This window comes from Eretmochelys imbricata, chromosome 1 (genome assembly GCF_965152235.1).
Source record: "Eretmochelys imbricata isolate rEreImb1 chromosome 1, rEreImb1.hap1, whole genome shotgun sequence".
Classification (NCBI taxonomy): Eukaryota; Metazoa; Chordata; order Testudines; family Cheloniidae; genus Eretmochelys; species Eretmochelys imbricata.
In genome coordinates, this window is record NC_135572.1 from 193,315,766 (window position 1) to 193,337,470 (window position 21,705).

General features: G+C 40.5%; 1 protein-coding gene across 1 annotated transcript in view; it reads right to left on the bottom strand.

Annotated features, from left to right (window-relative positions):
• NECTIN3 (nectin cell adhesion molecule 3) overlaps positions 1–21,705 on the bottom strand; it is a 115,611-nt gene that overhangs the window by 58,335 nt on the left and 35,571 nt on the right. The window contains exons 2-4 of the mRNA XM_077817023.1: positions 21,182–21,520; positions 11,471–11,767; positions 7,399–7,516 (exon numbers count right to left, since the gene is read on the bottom strand). Of these exons, the coding sequence (XP_077673149.1) occupies positions 7,399–7,516; positions 11,471–11,767; positions 21,182–21,520 (754 nt within the window). The remainder of the gene's footprint in view (positions 1–7,398; positions 7,517–11,470; positions 11,768–21,181; positions 21,521–21,705) is intronic.

The following is a 21,705-nucleotide window of genomic DNA, read 5'->3' on the forward strand; positions in this document are numbered from 1 at the left end:
AGAAATTTTCATTTAGGGGCACCTTTAAATGATCCTTCACTGCTAATTAAGGAATCAGACGGTTTCAGGGCATAGAGGAGTTACAACTAACCAAAAAAGGAGGACAGGAGAGGAGACATTACTTACCTTGTACTGTAACTGGAGTTCTTCAAAAGGTGCCCCCCTCCCCTCCATGCATGCTCCACATCAGGATATGCACACACCCTTGCTCTCTTGATAAGAGTTTTCAGTCAGCAGTGTATGGATCCACATGTGAACCCTAAATACCCTTGTGCCTTGACTCAAGAATTTATCAAGAGAGGGGCACACCCAATGCTAGTGCATTTCTTCTCAACCACTAATATTTCAAGAAAGGCTCTGAGGCAGAGGGGAAGGACAGTGGGTTGTGGCACACCCTTAGGGACATATGTCTGGAAGAACTCCAGTTACTATACAAGGTAAAGACGGATGAGAGATTACCTGAGTAACGTCCCTATGGGTGCACCATGTCAGCAGACTCCCATCATGGAGCAGGGTGACGAGGAAGTGGATTCAGTATGGATCACAGTACATCAAAGCCCATGTCGGTCCTGGAGGCAGGCATGAAGGAGTGTAATGCTGGTAAAACATGGGTGACAAAGACCAGGTGGCTGCCCTGCAAATGTCTGAAATGGGTGTATATTTGAAAGGGTCTAGATTGCTCATTCCACCAGGACTCAGTAACTCTCAGGGGAGGAGGGTGGATTAACAAAGAAACTTCGTACCATGAGAGGATGCAACCTACAACACATTTGGACAGACTGAGTCCATATCAGATGTCCCCTTTCATTCTTTCTGCAACAGAGATGAAAAGTCTAGGGAAAACCCAAAAGGGCCTACTGCTGTCAAGGTAAAAGCCAAGAGCTCTTTTAACACCAAGTGTATGGTGGCTCACTTCTTCTCTATAACAGTGAAGCTTGGGGTAAATGCCGGCAGGTTAATCTCTTCTGAATTGCATGTTAAGCAGGAGACTTAGGAAGTAAGTCACCTCATCTTGGTAGAGCACTGTATTTGTTGGGTCTGCCATCAAGGTTCCAAGCTCTTACGCTTCTGGCTGAAGTAATGGTTACGAGGAATAAGATCTTAAGGGCCAAATGAAGGAGGGAACTCCCCATAGGTTCGAATGGAGGTTTCCTCGAAGCGCTGAGAACTCAAGTGAGGTCCCATGCTGGTGTTAGTTCCTGGATAGGAGAGAAGAGGTTGAATAGATTCTTGATACATTTTGCAGTGCAGAACCTTTGTATGGCAAGGTGGTCCTTGCATACCACAAAGCAAAGGAATTGCTTGTGTGAGGGATGAATGGCGACATGGAAACAAGAATCCTGAAGGTTGAAGGAATAAAGCCTCCCAGAGAGAGGGAATTATTGTTCCTAGGGCCATATTCTGAACTATCAGGAGCGGATAGAAGTATTTTAAGTCCTGAGGTCCAGAATTGGTCTCCTCCCACAACCCCTCATTTTTCTTCTGGACAAGAAAATACCAAGAAGAAAATTCTATCCTGATAAAACAGGATCCTCTCTCTGATGGGACAGGTTCAATTTCCCCCGGAGCCAGGAGGAATTTTTTCCTCGTGTGAGAAGGGTCCTTAGCGAGGAATGGGGTGGTAAGGAGCTGGCCTGGATGGAGAAGCCTGTGAAAATTGCTTCTAGGATCCATCTGTCCAAAGTGATGAGCTCCCAGGAAGATAGATAATAGGAGAGAGAATCCCCATAAGGGTACGAGGGGAATAAGTGAAATATAAGTTCTACAGCAAGAAGTAGTTTACCACGGTCAACCAACGGGTTGAAACATACATTTTGAAGATGTCACTGGCTGGGAGGTTGCTGCAGGGGAAGCCATTTTCTTAGGGAATCTGGGTTTCTTCTATGTGTGTGCGCGCGTGCGGGAGGGTGTTCAGCCATTCTCATGGGCTGGTAGTGGACTGGGCAAAATTGTTGAGCTGTCTGTAACCTGCTGCATTTTCTTTATTCGCAGGTATATAGATGCCTAGAGAACTTAGTGTCACACAGTAGTTCTTCAGAGAATGGAGCGACCCATCCAGGTTGTCACTCAACAACTTGAGGGCCCTCAAAATGAAGGTCCTCTATGAGTATTTTGTACCTCCTGGGGAGGCCTGAAGACTACACCCAGGAAGCTTGGCTGCCATAACCATAGAACATTAGATGCAACTGACAATTGCACAAAGCCTGGAGAGATGCCTTGGCAACTGTTTGACCCTCTGTAATGAGAGCCTGAAATTGTTCTCTCTGCTCCTGAGGCACATATTCAATAAGATGAAAATTTTTAATAAACTGAGTCACATTTAGGCCTGGGCTACACTGGGTGGGGGGGGGGGGGGGGAAAAAGGTGTTCGAACTAAGATATGCAACTTCAGCTACGCTATTTGTGTAGTTCGACTTACCTGGCCATCCTTACGGCGCCGAGTCAACCCTATTGACTCCGCTTACTCCTCCTGCCAAGGTGGTGTATAGGCGTCGATTCGGGGATCGATTCTATCACATTTCGTCTAGACACGATAGATTGATCACTACCCGCCGATTCAGTGGGTAGTGAAGACGTACCCTTAGCCATCAGGGCTTGATAACAGGCCACTCTGAACTACCAGGAGGCCAAGTAGCAGCTCTTACGACCCAGCAGATCCAATCATTTTAGCTCCTTGTCCGATGGCATTGAACAGGACTAATGCTGTCTGTTCCATTCGTTAGGAGCCTTGACCACCAGAGAGCTAAGAGAATAAATACTGAGCCTCTGGGGGGGGATGTAATAATTTTTGTAGACCCATCTATATGGAAGTACAACCTATATGAGAGTTCACCACACTCCATTTGCCACGGAATAGAATAAGCAAAGCTTCACAGATAGGCAAGACAATCTTGCCCTGAGGTGAATGTAGGTTATCCAACAAGGAGTTTTAGGAAATCCAAATCTCCTTTACCAAGACTTGCGAGGTGTCTGCTATCCTTTTCACGGATTCTTGAAAGGCCTTAAAGTCACTAGGACAGGATGCTGAGATATGCATGGCCCTCATCTGATGAGGAGAATTTGCAGGGAGGTGAAGTTTCTTCCTCTTCCACTGGTTCCTGCTGTAGAGGATGGGTCTGTGGGGATGTACTCGCTGATGTTCCTGAAGCGAATTCTTGAGATAGTACCCTATGTAACAAGGGTTGACATAAGAAGCCCATGGTTCCAGCAAGCGCACTGTGATGAGGCATAAAGGAATAATGCAAGATCCCAACGTTTTCCTTGCTATGGTAACTGGTGTATTTCTTGCTATGAGCTCCTTCTTCAAATGTCAGTTTCTAGGGAGAAGGGCTGGAAGGTGGAGGAACCTCATACAGACACCTGAGTCAGAGGATGTTATCCAAATGGGAAGGAAAATGGTGTAGGTACTGATGGTCAGACTGGTACGGGGCCCAGAAGGAGACCTGCACATGCATAAATATTGGGGTTAGAAAGAAGCTGGTGAGGCAGTTCCAGAAAATCTTGTAACAGTACCATTTGAGGTCTCTCTCAAAGAGCCTGCATGGGGAAGGTGTTGGTACCAGAGGGTGAGTCACCATCAAAGAAAAGGAAGGAGGGTAAGCAAGCTCAGAGAAATAAGTTGGTACCAGTGAGGAATGCCTCTCAGTACCTCTCAATAACAGTGATTCGGGCTCTTTGAGGATTCGGACGTCTTTGTGAGATAGGAGCCTGGACAGTAGCAGGACGTCTGGATGTGTTTTCTCAGGAGTAAGCATATGGGCTGGTGCCGGATGCAGCACCAGAATAGGTATGGCACAGCTTGCACTTCTGGCTATGGAAGACTGTACCAATAAGGACTTTGGCTTCATTTTGACATTCGGAGGCAGAGTCAGATGCCAGTGTCAGAAGCTCTCTAAACTGACTTCTAGGTATGCTACTGTAGTCACAGTACTGAAGGAAAGGGAGCCTCAGCAATATCTGTGTTTGGAGAGGAGGTTTCTTGGGACCCAGATCGAGGTGGTGACTTTCCCTTTTTCGTCCGATTCTGGAGAATGGGGTCTTTTCTTGGAAAGTCTGGGGTCTTTGGTCACCGCCGAAGTAGAGCTGGTCAATGGAATCAGTCTATTTGGGGGTGACTCACCACATGGATCTCAAAGTACTGCATAAATAGGAATGTGCGATTTTTCCTACTTCAATTTTTTAGATCTGTTTTTAAATCTTAAACAGACTTTACATTTAGAGGGAATGCAGATTTCTCCCAAGCAGCAGAGAGGCAAGTTCATCACTGCAAGAGAAGGACTTGTGGCACATATGGAAAGGTCTGAAGTCCAGGGTCTTCGGCATAACCCACATGTGGGGCTGGGGAGAGGGGAGGGGGAGAATGGGGACCCTGAGGAAAGAAGGGGTGAACCCTCTCAAAGCATGAACTTGTGCTAAAAAAACCACTAAGAAAAAACTAAAATGAAAAAGGCATAAGAAAGCAAAGGATAGCCAGCTGCATAGTTCAACTACTGGACACGGACTGCTCTGTTGCAAGCCACAGGTAGTTTATTGGGGTATGAGTGTGGCACAGGCAGGCAGTGTACTGATATAGAGCACCCACAGGGACACTACTCGAAGAAGAGTGAAAGAGAGAGAGCACGCGAGTGTGTGATTTCCATGAGTAAAGTGTTAACACAGTCTGCCATGCAATGCCACATGCTGCAACTACTTTTCATGAATGATATCCCAAAAATTCAACATGTACAGTGAATGAACATCCTCAGACATTCTTCCACTTGAGATCTTGTTGACTATAGGCCAGTGACTGCTAGCAACTGTAGAAATATTTTATTTCTGCAGATTAATAGCTATCCTGCTTGCCAGTCTCAGTCTTCCCACTATAGGAGTCAAATGGCTAAACATGCACCAATCTGTATTTGTTTATTTTAAGTTATTTCTGATTGTACATGGACTTGTGTCATTTCATTGCAAGAACACCACACACTGCTGCAACACACACTCATTTGTCTTCATCTCCCCAGCCAAACAAGGATTCATTTACTTTGTTGTGTACAGATTTGTCCACCTACTTCCAGGTTATTAAGATTGCTCAGAATGTTATTACTATTACTGAGAATATAACATATCCCCTTCACCTTAACATTCAGTGGACAAAATGCAAAAAATACACTATTCTGCACCAGTTCAATTCTGTATTTCTTCAATAGCATTACTTAGAATTTAAACTAGATTTGAAATCAACTTCAACTGAATTTTTTTTCCTGGGACAAAGAGGCAGATGAAATTCTGCCTTTGCCTTCCCCAAATGCCACTACTTTGTTAATTTTTCAGAAGCAAGTACAAGTAAATACCCCTCATATAACCAAGCTCTCTACCCTTGCATAATAGTGGTCTGACCCTCTGCATTGTAGCCCAGTGTTCTGCCAATAAATTTCTACCTCAACTTTTTAAAGTCAGCATTCTTTTAATGATTAAGTTTCTGCCAAAGAGTTTATTACAAGGAATTTGTATACAAGCTCATCTACAATTTCTTGAAATTAAGTTCTCTGCTTTTACAAAAAATGTCACACTTGTCTATACCACATGAGGAATGAAATTAAATCTGGGAATTGGTTTAAGTGTTATGAAAGCCCCTATTACTGAGAAGGTTAAAATATCTTTTAAAACTAGATTAGTTATTTGTCCTTATTACTTTTAACCTGAACCATAACATGTTGGAGAAGAGAAACTGAGCCACCTTGCATGTATCATCAGGAAAAGCAGATTGTATTGCCTTTGTGATTATGGTTTGATCACTGGTTCAAATGTATATTGTTTCAATGTTGAGCAGTTTAGCCAAGCTAAAACTGAATGTAACTGATTTAAATGAAATTTAATTGGGGATTAACTGACAACCACTGTTAGATTTTACTATTTGTATTAGGAGTGGATTTTTTTAATCAACCTGGTTTAAATGTGATCTAATTGAGACTACTTCATTTGATTTGTTTCTTAATTTTTTAATGTAATAGTTGGATAGCATATTTTGTTCTGCGTTTAGGAGGTTCCATTCAAGAAAAACCTTGGTTATATGTTTATTATTATTAACCACGCATTTCAAAATACAATTTTAAAGGGTTTGTCTACACCATGCAGCTTTTAGTGACATTCCTGTGCTGCCAAAAGTCGCACAATGAGTGACTCCTGATGACAAAGCACTGTTCACACTGGCGCTTTTCGTTGGTAAAACTTCTGCTGTTCGGGGTGCATGTCTGTGTTTTAACACTCCTGAATGACAGAAGTTTTGCCAATGAAGTTCCAGTGTAGACAAAGACAAAGCTAAAACTATTAGTCTTTTTTCTTTTAACTGATTCAGGAAGCAACTTGAGGATACAAGATGGTACCACAACTGATCTGTAATGATCATGTATCAGTGATTCTAACAGCACTACTACAGTGTATTATATATGCTTAAACACTCACACAAAATAATTTTCTTTGTTTCAGATAGACCGACCAAGTGAAATTACTTTAAGAGGAATAAAAGAAAGTTACACCTTTTTGGGCCATCTATATGCTCCTGGGTGGTGGCTCCCTCCAGGGGAACATACTTAACATGCAAGACTACAGATAGCAGGCAGCAGGACTCACAGTAAAGACATCCAATTCATATGACAATCATGAAATACAGCTTTAATTACACAACAGAAAGCCATACAGAGACACCAAATACCAACACAGATTGACTTAAGTTTCGAGTCATGAGGCAAGCCTCTCATGCATCTTATTTGGAAGTAGATACAGTTGGCCTTACTCTTTATTAAGGCATGGTAAATTTGATGATTGAAATGATACTTAAGTGTTTTCCACTCCAATTTTTAATGTAATCAGTTTTATATAATTTTATTCAAATAATATCCAGTCTTTTTACGTCTTTGCTTTAAACATGTCCCCAACTCACACGGAGGAGGAAGGCTATACAACAGGTGCTTGCAATATCTTACACGAAGCCCAAGAAACTCAATATCACAATCACCTGTCGAAGAAGTTATTACATTTATAAAAATAAATGGATTTATCCTAAAGTATTGGTAACTGTTTAGATTTCAGAGTAACAATAATTCTTTATTTGTACTTTGCCACCCCAGTTGCTACTGTTCCCCTTTCCTTAGGGGCCATCAACTGTATAAGACCAATGTTTTTCTTTTAAAAGTCCACATGTATGAATCCATGTCTGATGCATCAGTATGGGACATATTTCAATAGCAGTCATTTCTAACCACATATGATGTGCATTAGTCACATACTGGAACCAGACAAGCTAGTAGCAGTGAAAGGGCCTTGTTTCCACTATGTCATTAGCCAGTAACACCCTTCAAAACTCTATTATTAAAATATTAATTTTTCCATTTAAGTTTGATTTTCATGAACACTTACCTGGTCCATGTAAATTCCATGGGCAGTGGATTTGCATCAGCATTACACCGGAGCTGAACATGCTCTCTTCCAATGAACCAGTTTCCATCATACCCAGTTACTGAAACTTCAGGGGCATCTATAAAATATGTGCAATTTCAAAAGCCAATACTCAAAGTACAATCTTTAAAAGGAGACATGCATTGTTTAGAATGATATATCTATATGTTGTATTTAATTAACAGTATGGCAGTGCTTAATCTCCAATGAATGGTGATAGTACTACCTGGAAAGCTTAGTAAATGACATGTGTCCTTGGGTAGTTGGCATCAGGGGCTTAACATAAAGCAAATCAGTAGGCCTCATAAGTTTTCAGTTTGTTAACTGAAACAAGCCGAGATAATTATAGTCTTTACACCAACAATGCCAATTTTTAGCATAATGCAGTGTTAATTTCAATAGTTAAAATATACCAAATTCTGTTAATTCAAAAAAAATTCATATTACACAGTGGTAAATGATGAATTGCACATACTACCTGAGTAACTTTTGGCTAATGATTTATACTGTAGTAGGTATCTGCACTGTGCCTATGTTAATACTACTTGTCAAACCAACAAGGAACTTTAGTGTATTCTGTGTTTAATTTTGTTTTATTTCTTTTCAAAGGACCCAAAAGACAATAGTGATAATGGCTCCAATCTGAATCCCATCTTCCCAACTTCTTTCAACCCCTCAGTATTAGCAGTCTTGCCCCCAGAATCTCACCCTAACCCAGTTGTAGAAACTGTCTGACAGTTTTAAATATACACTTATTGTAAGCCTTCCACTGGTATGCTTGGGGCAAATTCACAGTATACGGCAACGTAATGTAAACATTCAAATATAATTGAAGCACCAGTTGAAAGGGTCTGCTATAGTAAAAAGTTCTATTCCCAGCACACTTAAGTAATATGAGGTCAGAATTCAGAGTAGGATAGTTGTTCTCAGTCCAGGACAGCAGGCTCAACTACTTCCTCCAAATGCAAGTGGCACAAAGGTTGAAAAGGAGAGCAAGACTTGAAATCTCTCTCTTCTCACTGAAGCCACATTTTTCCACCTCTTACATAGTTTAGTGTTATTAATTTATGTTTGAGGCATATTATGGATATTGGTTATTGCTACTGGGCTAGGCCAGAAAGGTTACATTATAGAGACTGGAAATTTCCTGTTATGCCTGTCTCTCTTCAGCTATTGTCATCAATTGTGTTAGGATGCAGCTTCTCTCTCCAGACTGCACACTAATGCAAATGACATGTAGGGAGTAGCAGTTTAAAAACTGGTAGTCTCTCTCAACAGAATTGCCTCAGTATTCAATTAATCTTCATTTTATGTTTACACTTAAAAAAAGTTATGATAATTTCCTTCCTTATTTGTGCATCAGAGCACAGGTCCTGGATGGAGTATTTACAGTTCTCACAACTTGCTTCTTATTCTTATATTTAGGACTACTCCACTAAAACACTCTACTCAGATTCAAGTGTAGAGATTCAGAACTCACTTGAAGACTGTTAGTATACGTTAAAACAAAGCACTAAGCAGAACTGCTTCTCTATTCATGCTCAACACAATTTTATAAGAACACTAAGCAAGTTGTCATGAGTATGAAGTCCAGTAGCTTTTTATAATTTGTTTTGGAAGGTATTAAAGTTTATTCACTTCTAATTAATACTGGGGAAAAGATGTGTAACGTAGTCTAAAGTTCTTTCCAAATTCAATTAGACATTAAAACCAGCCAATCCTCCAATACAGACTGTTCTAAAATTATTAAAAGTTCATTGAGTCAATAGAACATACTTGTCTTTCAAAAATGTTCTTTACAATTCTTACACGTTTTTAACAGTGGGTTTACTTGATGGGCTATCGTAAGGTTATGTTCGAGGAGGCTGTGTATTACTTGGAATAGGTCACAATTTTAGTCTTTTAATACCATTTCAAATGTTTCCTGATTCCATGTTAACAATTTTACTACCAATAGCATTCTCAGACCGTAAGTTTATTTATTATGGTATTTCCCAAGATGGCTGAAGGCAAAAATCAATAATTATACTTGTCTCAAGGTCATTCCAGTCCCTAATACACTAAATCGATTACAAGTGGTAACCATAAAAAGCAACAATAGCTTAAAATTTACTGAAAATTCTCTTTTGATCGTGTGTTTATGTGACCAACTAGTAACTGATGGTAAACATTTAATTTTTTGATAGAACAGATTACAGCAAGGGACTGGATGTTCAGTAAGAAGGAGGGAAAGTATCTTTTTGAAATCTTTTCACCACTCAGCTGCTTTTCTGAAGTAGTAATTAAGGTACTCTAACCCATCAATAGATGTAAACTACAAGCTTCTTCTATTCCAAGATCTACATCCTACACTTCCTTTCCCCATCTCCTGTGCACCCATTAGTGTGTTATAGTTTACGTTTGAAAATGGATGCCTAAAGCTAAATTTTGAATCTGTACGAACCCAATTTTTCTGGATTTTTGAAAACTGGTCATATATTTGATAGCCCAACTTTAGGCATCCATTTTGGGTTATGTGGACTAAAGTTTGTAATAGCACATCAAAATGACAAACAAAGCATACAATGTAAAGTTTTAAGAAATTCAACTTATTTATGATAAGTTAGAAGTTCCTCTTCAATGGGAAGAAACGGACTGGAATTTATTTCAGGGGCAACTCTTGTCAAAAATCAGCTGGCCACCAGAGCACAGCATTATTACTGGTCAATCTAGGGATTGGCTATGTCTTCAGTTTGGGGTGTAAAAAGGACTGCACGCCAAGTGCTGAACTTCAATTCCCCTGTGTGGATGCTGTGGGTGTGAACTAAGAGGTTCCTAAATGTAGTTAATGTAGTCCTGTTTTAAGAACCTCTTAGTTCACATCCACAGTATCCACATGGGGGAGTTGCAGCTCAGCACTTGCTGTTCAATGCGATTCACACTCCCATAATCCAAACTGTAGGGCACTGTAAACAAGCCCTAAATTTGTTAGGGCTTTAATCTGTGACCATCAAGACAAAGTTTTTCAGGTAGCCAGAAGCTCAATAGCAAAGGGCTAGAAAGAGGTCTTTTATCGTTTTATCTGTTACTGAACTGAAAATTAAGTAGTACATGCGCCATACTTTTTGCTTGTGATGTGCTAACAATAGTAAATATGCAGAATCCAAAACAATCTGGTCATACACAGAAACTTATTTGCTGCAATAAAACAAACACTGCTAACAGATGAAAGCTCTGCATATTTCTACAGCTGAGATAGAAGGTGAAGTTATGAAATTAAAGAATATTCTTACAAGGTAGGCCTTTGGGTCAAATAATGAGGAGGGCTTGGCAATTTATCATCTTCTGTCACTTGTTTCTTTCCAGGACTTCAAGTTTAACAAACCAAAAAAAAAAGAATCTACATTAAAAAAGAAAATAAGACTTCCAAGTGGAAGGATTCTCAAGTTATCCACTCTCTCTCTAACACTCTCAGTAGTGTAGTGAGTGATCTGGTTAAGCGTAGTTACCCCATAACATTTTTCATCACTGAAGTTCTTTGGGAATATCATGCCTTGTATTATTCCAAGTGTGAAATGGTAACCACCATTTCAGGTATTTTTAAATACTTCAATTCTTGTTATAAGCAAACTCCAATTTCCCATTTAACAAGTCCCTGTAAAGCTGAAGAAGAGGAATTGAATTCTTTCAGCTTAAACATCTGAGTATTAGTCACATTTGTTAAAAAATAAGGGTCCATGAAGAAACATATGAGGAATATAAATGGGAAATTAAATCAAGTTAAGAGGCAATGCTTCTCAGCAAGTAGGGCAAGTGACTGGGTCTCAGGAGACCTGAGTTCTATTCCCAGCTCGGACAGTGGCCTGCTGCAAGTCCTTGGTCAACTCACTTCACCTCTCCATTGCTCTGTTTCCCCATCCGTGTGATGGGGCAATGACAGTGACCTTCTTTGTACACTGCTTGCACATCTACTGATGGAACGTACTATAAGGCCTAGTTGTAATATGACAGAACAACAGCTATAAAAGCAATAGTTAACTTGTTATATACTTACATAATATATCCAATGTGTAAGGATATCTCATCTCCTTTTCCAAAGCTGGATGCCTCACAACACAACTTATGCGTCTTCCTCTGGCAAATTTGGTGGGTATGAGTTTGTACTGACTGACAACAGTCACAGTTTCATTTGGAAATAAAATAGAACTGGATTCCATTTCTCCAAGACCTCCTTCCCAAGCAACATCTGCAGCAGGTTTTCCAGTGGCTGCTGTACAAATGGCTGCTACGGTCTGATTTTCACCATCTATTAAAGAGTTTGGTCCCTTGGTTAGGCTCACAATGGGTTCAACTATTGAAATAAAAAAAGTTTAAGTATATTTTCAGTCAAGACAGAAAAAAAGTTTCATTAATCTCACTTCATTTCCTGTATGTACATTTTATCCCCAATAGCTTACAACTAACAACTCATTTTCAAGGCTGATTTGTTAACCAGCAGGTAAAGCTGATGACACAATGGATACTTAAAAGTAATCTGAACAATTGACAGCTCTGACACCCCTGTGCTGCACGTCGCCAGGGTGGACTGATTTTAAACCTAAGTGATAGAAGTCAAATTTTAATCAGCAAGCAGGAAACCTTGTTTTAAATCATTTATTTTAATCTAGTTTCACATCTGTACTTGATTTCTCCCCCCGCCCCCCCAAGGTAAGGGAGACGCTCATTTGTTGGTAACCATTAAAACATGTGAACTGAAACTAAATATAGCCTTTCGACTACATTTGGGGAGATTGGTTTTACTAACCAGGAAGAGAGACTATATTTTACACAATTACTTAAGCAATTCTGTAGCTTAACTGACATTTATTCAGGTTTTTTTTTTTTTTTTTTTAAACACACACACTTATAGGAATGTATGATGCACTTATTTACAACTACACATCTCCAGTGTCGTCTTAGAACCCAAATCTTCTTTGTTGTGTACCTGAAGTGCTATCTATCATCTAGCTAGTTTCATAGATACGGGAGTGGGGTTTTGTTTGTTTGTTTAGGTTTTTTGTTTGTTTTTGGTTAAAGAACAAGCAGTACTAAAGATGCTTGCTCCACAAGCTATTAAACAAATCAGATCACGTTATGTCCTTTAGCCTACTTTCTTTGGTAGTTAACAGTGTGGCTTGCAGCATTATGCTCTGGCCATAAAACATTCTTTTTACTAGTCCGAACTAAGCTCTCCTTTTTTTTAAGCATATCTACTGAGACAATCAACATGCAAAAACCCAACATCAGGAAAGACCTGAGATGCCCAAGAATCAATGGCATCAAGGAAGGCTGAACTTGTATACATTAAGGGAAGCCTACGAAGAAATCAAACTTTTAAGTGCAAGGAAATATAGTCTACTTATGAATGTTAAGCCTGTTACAAATAAGAGATTGATTTCACTCCCATGCTGCAAGGTATTAATGGAGAATATCCAACTGCCCAACATTTTGTGAACTTAGGTGTCCAGAGCATCTCTACTGCAGTTTATATTTAAAAGAAAATAATTCTTACAGTAGTCGGTTTTAACTTAAAAGTCAAGCTACCACTTCTGTCAGAAACGGCTAGGACTGTCAGTACCAGAGAGCTCGGTCCAATGGATGGGAAAGGGGCCTCTCCCACAGCAGGAACAGCAGTTCATCCTCAGGTGTGGGGATATCTCATGGGCCGGTCCATTCTTTGGAGAGTGGACACTGCAGATACAGCAGGCATACCTCCTCTGATGTTAGGAAAGTCTTTACATCCTGAGTCCATGGGGTGCCCATTGAGACTCCAAAGGGATTTGGGTCAGCATGCTGGCGAGGCAGCAATGATGGAACTTCCGGAGCTATGCTTGTAGACTGATGCTCTTAAGTGTCCCAGAACCGAGGTCACCACTGGTACACTACCAACAGTTCCTGCTTCTTCTTTGCTTTACCCCCCAGCCAGGGGGGAGCGGGAGGAAGAAAATCAGCTTTGGTTCTGTTGGATCCAAGTGCTGCATCTTACCTGACCTAGTACAGGTAGGGGAGGGAACTAATCTCTTATAAGCAGTCCACTGTGTGGATCTGCTGTTATGCCCATGAGAGTGTTTCTTACTCTTGTGGTGGGGATTGTCCTTAGGCTTCAGTGCCAACAGCTCCACACAATGGCACTTGCTCAGAGGGCACTACATATTAGTCGAGGCCACTGTACAGGGCAATCTACTTGGCCAGGATCTGAGTGCACCAGGGGCCTCATTACCTCTTCTATAAGGAACTTGCAGAGATGGGGCTCACAGGCTACTCTAGTTCTGGATAGGAAGGCCTTACAGATGCTGCGCTTCACTGAAATGCGTGCCTCACTCAGACAGTAGAGACGCCATTAATACTCGTCGCTAATGGAAAAGGAATGAGCATGTGACAGTTCTTGAAGCCTGGGATCCTTGGCATAGTCCCTAGGTGACAAGCAATTGTGTCCCTTAACCAGGGAGGATGTTTATGATACTGAACTACACTATGAAAATGACAAAAAATTATTTACACATGTGCACCCACATGTGGAAGAACTATTGCTTTTGGGTCTGAAACAGCACATTGCCAAAAAAAGTGAACACCTTTGATAATACATCTCTCTATTTTCCATATGCTTGCATCTTAACAGCAATACGTTCCATCGTAGAAATTCAAGAGGTGAAGAAAAGCTACAAGACAACACAACCATGAATAGAATTGCTCAAAGCAGTAAATCTATACAAAATGTATATGGAATTTATTGTTCACAGAGATCAAATAGAGGCCATATATATCTTTTTTACAAGAGAAAACCATTCCTTTTCAATTTATCACTTGTTTTCTAAAATCCCTTAAAATTCTAACAGCTTTTAAGCTTTCTGATCCATTGAATACTACTAGATTAGTGACATTTTTTCTTAAGACTACTAAATAGCTCAAGTCAAAACTCAATGATTTGGTAAAATCCAGTTCAAGTGAGGCAACTAACATTTCAAGTAGGCAAAACACTTTTGAGGCAGAGATTTCCTCGAGAAAAGTATCAAGACTGAAGCTAGGAACCATCCTGCTCAAGATGAAGCCTACAGGAAACCTTAGGAAGAAAAGAAAGCATGGGAGAGACTTAAATGCCCAATTCTTGAGAGAGGGGTTTGGGGGGCTTACAGTGCAATGTAACCAACTCACCTAACAAATAACAGCAACAAAGCACAATAAATTAAGGTTTAGACAGTAATAGACTATTCTACAGTCCACACAGACAAGGGGAGAAAGGAACAGATGTCAGTAATACATCAAGACTTGATCAGACATTGCATTCCTGATGAACGGATGGTACCTATTGATAACTCATTTTAACACTTTCCCAGGTTAAGAGCAGCAGCTAAAAAAAATTAGCACTTGAGAGAGTCAAGTGCTTTTCACAGCCTGTCTGGAAACTGAAGCAGGATTCCTGACTTTGGAGAAGAGTTCATTGTCTGACAACACATGGTAATACTTTAACTCCACCAATATTTAAGGACATCTCACTTTACTGGTCAAGTCAAAGGTTTCCCAGTTCACATCCCTCAAAAACCTGCCCATCAGCTACAGGTTAAAGTCAAAATGTAGCATGACCTGTATCAGGTCTAAACTCAACACATGTATTGTTCTTCATGTTACTGTAGTCTCTACGTAAAAGAATAAATGGACACAAATCAGATGTCAAGAATTATAACATTCATAAACCAGTCGGAGAACACTTCAATCTCTCTGGTCACGCAATCACAGACATGAAGGTCGCTATCTTAAAACAAAAAAACTTCAAATCCAGACTCCAGCGAGAAACTGCTGAATTGGAATTCATTTGCAAATTGGATACTATTAATTTAGGCTTAAATAGAGACTGGGAGTGGCTAAGTCATTATGCAAGGTAGTCTATTTCCTCTTGTTTTTTCCTACCCCCCCCCCCCCCCCGATGTTCTGGTTTAACTTGGATTTAAACTTGGAGAGTGGCCAGTTTGGATGAGCTATTACCAGCAGGAGAGTGAGTTTTTGTGTGTATGGGGGTGGGTTTTTGGAGGGGGGTGAGGGAGTGAGAGAACCTGGATTTGTGCAGGAAATGGCCTAACTTCATTATCATGCACATTGTGTAAAGAGTTGTCACTTTGGATGGGCTATCACCAGCAGGAGAGTGAATTTGTGTGGGGGGGTGGAGGGTGAGAAAACCTGGATTTGTGCTGGAAATGGCTTTTAGATAAGCTATTACCAGCAGGACAGTGGGGTGGGAGGAGGTATTGTTTCATATTCTCTGTGTATATATAAAGTCTGCTGCAGTTTCCACGGTATGCATCTGATGAAGTGAGCTGTAGCTCACGAAAGCTCATGCTCAAATAAATTCGTTAGTCTCTAAGGTGCCACAAGTACTCCTTTTCTTTTTGCGAATACAGACTAACACGGCTGTTACTCTGAAACCTGTCATTATGCAAGGCACTGCATTTAGCCGTATGGAGTGGAAATCTATCAACTGCATGAAAAAACTTGCACAGATACAGACAGACATCATCTTCCTTTCCAAATGCAAACAGATGGACATCGTACCAAAAGGACTGAAGGTAAAAAATCCATTACAATCTACATACCACACAGACTATGCTGACAGCTTGTGCCACACGCTCTCAAAGAAACTGCGGAATCACCTGATCAACATCCTCTACAGCAAACAGGGAAAGATTAAGAATGAGCTCTCAAAAATGGATACTCTCATAAAAAACCAACCTTCCACACAAACTTCCTCGTGGCTGGATTTTACTAAAACTAGACAAGCCATTTACAACGCACACTTTGCTTCTCTACAAAAGAAAAAGGACACTAAACTTTCTAAACTACTACATGCTACAAGGGGCCACATCAATGGTTCCCTCAACCCACCTAGCAATATTGTTAACCTATCCAACTATACTCTCAGCCCAGCAGAAGCAGCTGTTCTATCCCGGGGCCTCTCCTTCTGCCCCTCCACCCCCACGAATATGATACAGTTCTGTGGTGACCTAGAATCCTATTTTCGACGTCTCCGACTCAAGGAATATTTCCAAAATACCTCTGAACAACATACTAATCCACAGAGGTCTCCCTACCAACACTACAGAAAGAAGGATTCTAGGTGGACTCCTCCTGAAGGTCGAAACAGCAGACTGGACTTCTACATAGAGTGCTTCCGCCGACGTGCACGGGCTGAAATTGTGGAAAAGCAGCATCACTTGCCCCATAACCTCAGCCATGCGGAACGCAATGCCATCCACAGCCTCAGAAACAACTCTGACATCATAATCAAAAAGGCTGACAAAGGAGGTGCTGTTGTCATCATGAATAGGTCGGAATATGAACAAGAGGCTGCTCGGCAGCTCTCCAACACGAGTTTCTACAAGCCATTACCCTATGATCCCACTGAGAGTTACCAAAAGCAACTACAGCATTTGCTCAAGAAACTTCCTGAAAAAGCACAAGATCAAATCCGCACAGACACACCCCTGGAACCCCGACCTGGGATATTCTATCTACTACCCAAGATCCATAAACCTGGAACTCCTGGGCGCCCCATCATCTCAGGCATTGGCACCCTGACAGCAGGATTGTCTGGCTATGTAGACTCCCTCCTCAGGCCCTACGCTACCAGCACTCCCAGCTACCTTCGAGACACCACTGACTTCCTGAGGAAACTTCAATCCATCGGTGATCTTCCTGATAACACCATCCTGGCCACTATGGATGTAGAAGCCCTCTACACCAACATTCCACACAAAGATGGACTACAAGCCGTCAGGAACACTATCCCCGATAATGTCACGGCTAACCTGGTGGCTGAACTTTGTGACTTTGTCCTTACCCATAACTATTTCACATTTGGGGACAATGTATACCTTCAGATCAGCGGCACTGCTATGGGTACCCGCATGGCCCCACAGTATGCCAACATTTTTATGGCTGATTTAGAACAACGCTTCCTCAGCTCTCGTCCCCTAAAGCCCCTACTCTACTTGCGCTATATTGATGACATCTTCATCATCTGGACCCATGGAAAAGAAGCCCTTGAGGAATTCCACCATGATTTCAACAATTTCCATCCCACCACCAACCTCAGCCTGGTCCAGTCCACACAAGAGATCCACTTCCTGGACACTACAGTGCTAATAAACAATGGTCACATAAACACCACCCTATACCGGAAACCTACCGACCGCTATTCCTACCTGCATGCCTCCAGCTTTCACCCTGACCACACCACACGATCCATCGTCTACAGCCAAGCTCTGCGATACAACCGCATTTGCTCCAACCCCTCAGACAGAGACAAACACCTACAAGATCTCTGTCAAGCTTTCTTACAACTACAATACCCACCTGCGGAAGTAAAGAAACAGATTGATAGAGCCAGAAGAGTTCCCAGAAGTTACCTACTACAGGACAGGCCTAACAAAGAAAATAACAGAACGCCACTAGCCGTCACCTTCAGCCCCCAACTAAAACCCCTCCAACGCATTATTAAGGATCTACAACCTATCCTAAAGGATGACCCAACACTCTCACAAATCTTGGGAGACAGGCCAGTCCTTGCCTACAGACAGCCCTGCAACCTGAAGCAAATACTCACCAACAACCACATACCACGCAACAGAACCACTAACCCAGGAACTTATCCTTGCAACAAAGCCCGTTGCCAATTGTGCCCACATATCTATTCAGGGGACACCATCATAGGGCCTAATAACATCAGCCACACTATCAGAGGCTCGTTCACCTGCACATCCACCAATGTGATTTATGCCATCATGTGCCAGCAATGCCCCTCTGCCATGTACATTGGTCAAACTGGACAGTCTCTACGTAAAAGAATAAATGGACACAAATCAGATGTCAAGAATTATAACATTCATAAACCAGTCGGAGAACACTTCAATCTCTCTGGTCACGCAATCACAGACATGAAGGTCGCTATCTTAAAACAAAAAAACTTCAAATCCAGACTCCAGCGAGAAACTGCTGAATTGGAATTCATTTGCAAATTGGATACTATTAATTTAGGCTTAAATAGAGACTGGGAGTGGCTAAGTCATTATGCAAGGTAGTCTATTTCCTCTTGTTTTTTCCTAACCCCCCCCCCCCCCCGATGTTCTGGTTTAACTTGGATTTAAACTTGGAGAGTGGCCAGTTTGGATGAGCTATTACCAGCAGGAGAGTGAGTTTTTGTGTGTATGGGGGTGGGTTTTTGGAGGGGGGTGAGGGAGTGAGAGAACCTGGATTTGTGCAGGAAATGGCCTAACTTCATTATCATGCACATTGTGTAAAGAGTTGTCACTTTGGATGGGCTATCACCAGCAGGAGAGTGAATTTGTGTGGGGGGGTGGAGGGTGAGAAAACCTGGATTTGTGCTGGAAATGGCTTTTAGATAAGCTATTACCAGCAGGACAGTGGGGTGGGAGGAGGTATTGTTTCATATTCTCTGTGTATATATAAAGTCTGCTGCAGTTTCCACGGTATGCATCTGATGAAGTGAGCTGTAGCTCACGAAAGCTCATGCTCAAATAAATTCGTTAGTCTCTAAGGTGCCACAAGTACTCCTTTTCTTTTTGCGAATACAGACTAACACGGCTGTTACTCTGAAACATGTAGTCCCAGAGACTTTCTATCCACACATCATCATCTGTCTCATGGGTATTCTACAATGCACCATCTAAGCCATTATCACTGCCTTATCTGTCCTTACAGTGACAGTCTGAAGGGCAAACGCCTTCCTGATTGTCCTTACAACAAACAATTGCTTCATATCCAACTATTTTTCAAGGTGCCCCATTCCTCACCAACAGAGGTCTTCAGCTGACAAGCAATTCTTTTGCACCTTACTTAACACGGAACTCTTTACTCATTCAACCTTTTAACTTAATTCTTTACTGAAGAAAAAAGCTGAGAAACTAGAAACATGTTACTTCAAATCCAAGCTGTAAAAAAACAGCATCACACAATGAAAACAATAGTCCATATTTCACAGAAGCAGTTCTGAGACTTACTGTGCTAGTAGAGTAACTGGGAGACAAATACCAAAAAAATTAATTCTAGAGCTATGTTACAGTCATTGCCACAAACATGTCCCTTGTGTATTAAAACTAACATTATTGCTGAAAATGTTTAAAGATATATATTATTCACCTATTTTCAGGGATTTCTCCATCATATTAATAGTGGTTTCAGAAAATATTTTTATTTTGCTTAAGTACAGTGGTCTTTTTTTACAAAAAAGTTGTTATACCCAAGAGCAAAGTTACTTACAGAATGGAAACAAAAAGAAAAGGAGTACTAGTGGCACCTTAGAGACTAACAAATTTGAGCATAAGCTTTCGTGAGTTTCACCTCACGTTGGTGAGGGTTTGTCTACACTTTTTTCTTCCATGTATGTATCTCTAGGCAGAGTTTTAGTTAAAATTACTAATTTATAAGTAAACTAATCTCATTTTAACTATTGTTCATGGCATTAATATTAAACAAATAAGAAAACATAAGAATGTGGATTAGTAAGACAAGGCCCCAGTTAAGTTTTTACTTCAAGCATTTTAAAATACCCAATTTTTTTGGAAAAAAAATGAGTTACTTCATACTTGCTAGACTGCCCTCCTTAATCCTTTAATGAGCCATTAAGTTTCTTTTTAAAATAGTACACAGCAATTTACTTATTTCACCATCAAAAGCCTTCCTATAGTCATTTAGTAGCTCATCAGATCAATACATCTGAAACGTCCTTAACAGAGCTCCTTTAAATTATATATTGATTTTTCCATTCAAGTCAACAGCTGTGTTTATTATTCAAAATTTCAGGACAAGTTTTGTTAAATTGTTTTTTGCTTTTAGTTGAATTGTTTCTAAAATTTGAGAAGAAAGCTTATAAATAAAAATGCTTGAAATTTCTCCCATTCATGTGCAGTTTATTTTTAAAATATACTAGAATGTGAACTTTTTTAATTAACTACACTATTTTACCAATTTTTGTCAAACATTTGAAGTAGCAGCAATTTCATCTCAGCCTATTGCAATCCATCAGAGAGACTCTTCACTCAGCAAGCACTGCCCAGTATATTAATTTCATCACTCAATGTTTATTTTCTCCTTCTCGCAGCAAAGGCCCAACTATATTACCTACTTTTTTTTATTATTATTATTATTTTTAACATACACACTATTCTCATCTTTAGGATTATTTGACAGAGTGCTTGGATTTTCCGATTTAAAATATGTAAATCCTCCCCAAATCACTAAGAATGACTTGGAATCAAAAAGGCTTGTAGCCCTCTCATGGATGTGGCTACGTCTACCAAAAAACCTTCACGAATCAACTAATACTGCATAACAACACCTGCTCTGTGTTATCTTAAGTCAGCCATGAGGATTGTTAAAGTAAACCTGAGTCAGAAGAATAAGTTATATACTTTTGTAAATCACAGCATTAAAAAACTTGATCACTTCCTTTCGAAGCTGGAGCCCACTAACAATATTTGAAACATTTGTCAAACCCCACTACTGAACTTTCAGTGCACTGTAGGAAGAAACACAGCCAATCAGTACGTGGCAAAATAGTGTGCTGTAGATTCAGACCCCAGCTTGGCACACATAATGTCTCCATGTAGCCAAGTCCTATGAAGTTTGTTTAGCCTTTTTTTTTGGGGGGGGGGGAGGGGGGCGGAGTAAAATAGTGGGGTTAAAAAAAATCAAATATAAAATTAAGAAGCAAACATACCCAATACGGTTATAGTTGTTGATGACTGAGCATTTCCTAGTGGGAATGTAACTGCTTTGCATACATATTCTCCTGAATCAGAGAAGCTTATATTGTTTAGGATGATAGTTGCATCAGTGAGTGAGTAGTTCTTAAACGACACTCTTCCTTGGTATTCTCCTTGAACAGAAAACCCATATTCAGGATGATGAACAGCAATGGTCTGTGTACTTTTACCATGTACCTTCTCCCATGAGATTTGTGTTATTGTTTCATTTATTTCAATTATGCATTTCAGGGTGACATTCTTCCCCCAAACTGCTGTTACATGTGGATCAACAACTGGTCCAGCCAAGGCACCTAAAAAAAAAGAAATGTTATGTTAGTTGAGTTTCATCAAACATGAGTATCAAATCTAAAGACACTTATTCACCTTTAGCTGTAATTCTTGCATTTCATTTAAAACCTTAATTAATTTATTACTCTATTGCATTATACTTCCCTGGAGGCAGGTTTTAGGGACTGGTGCACAGAAGTGGACAACC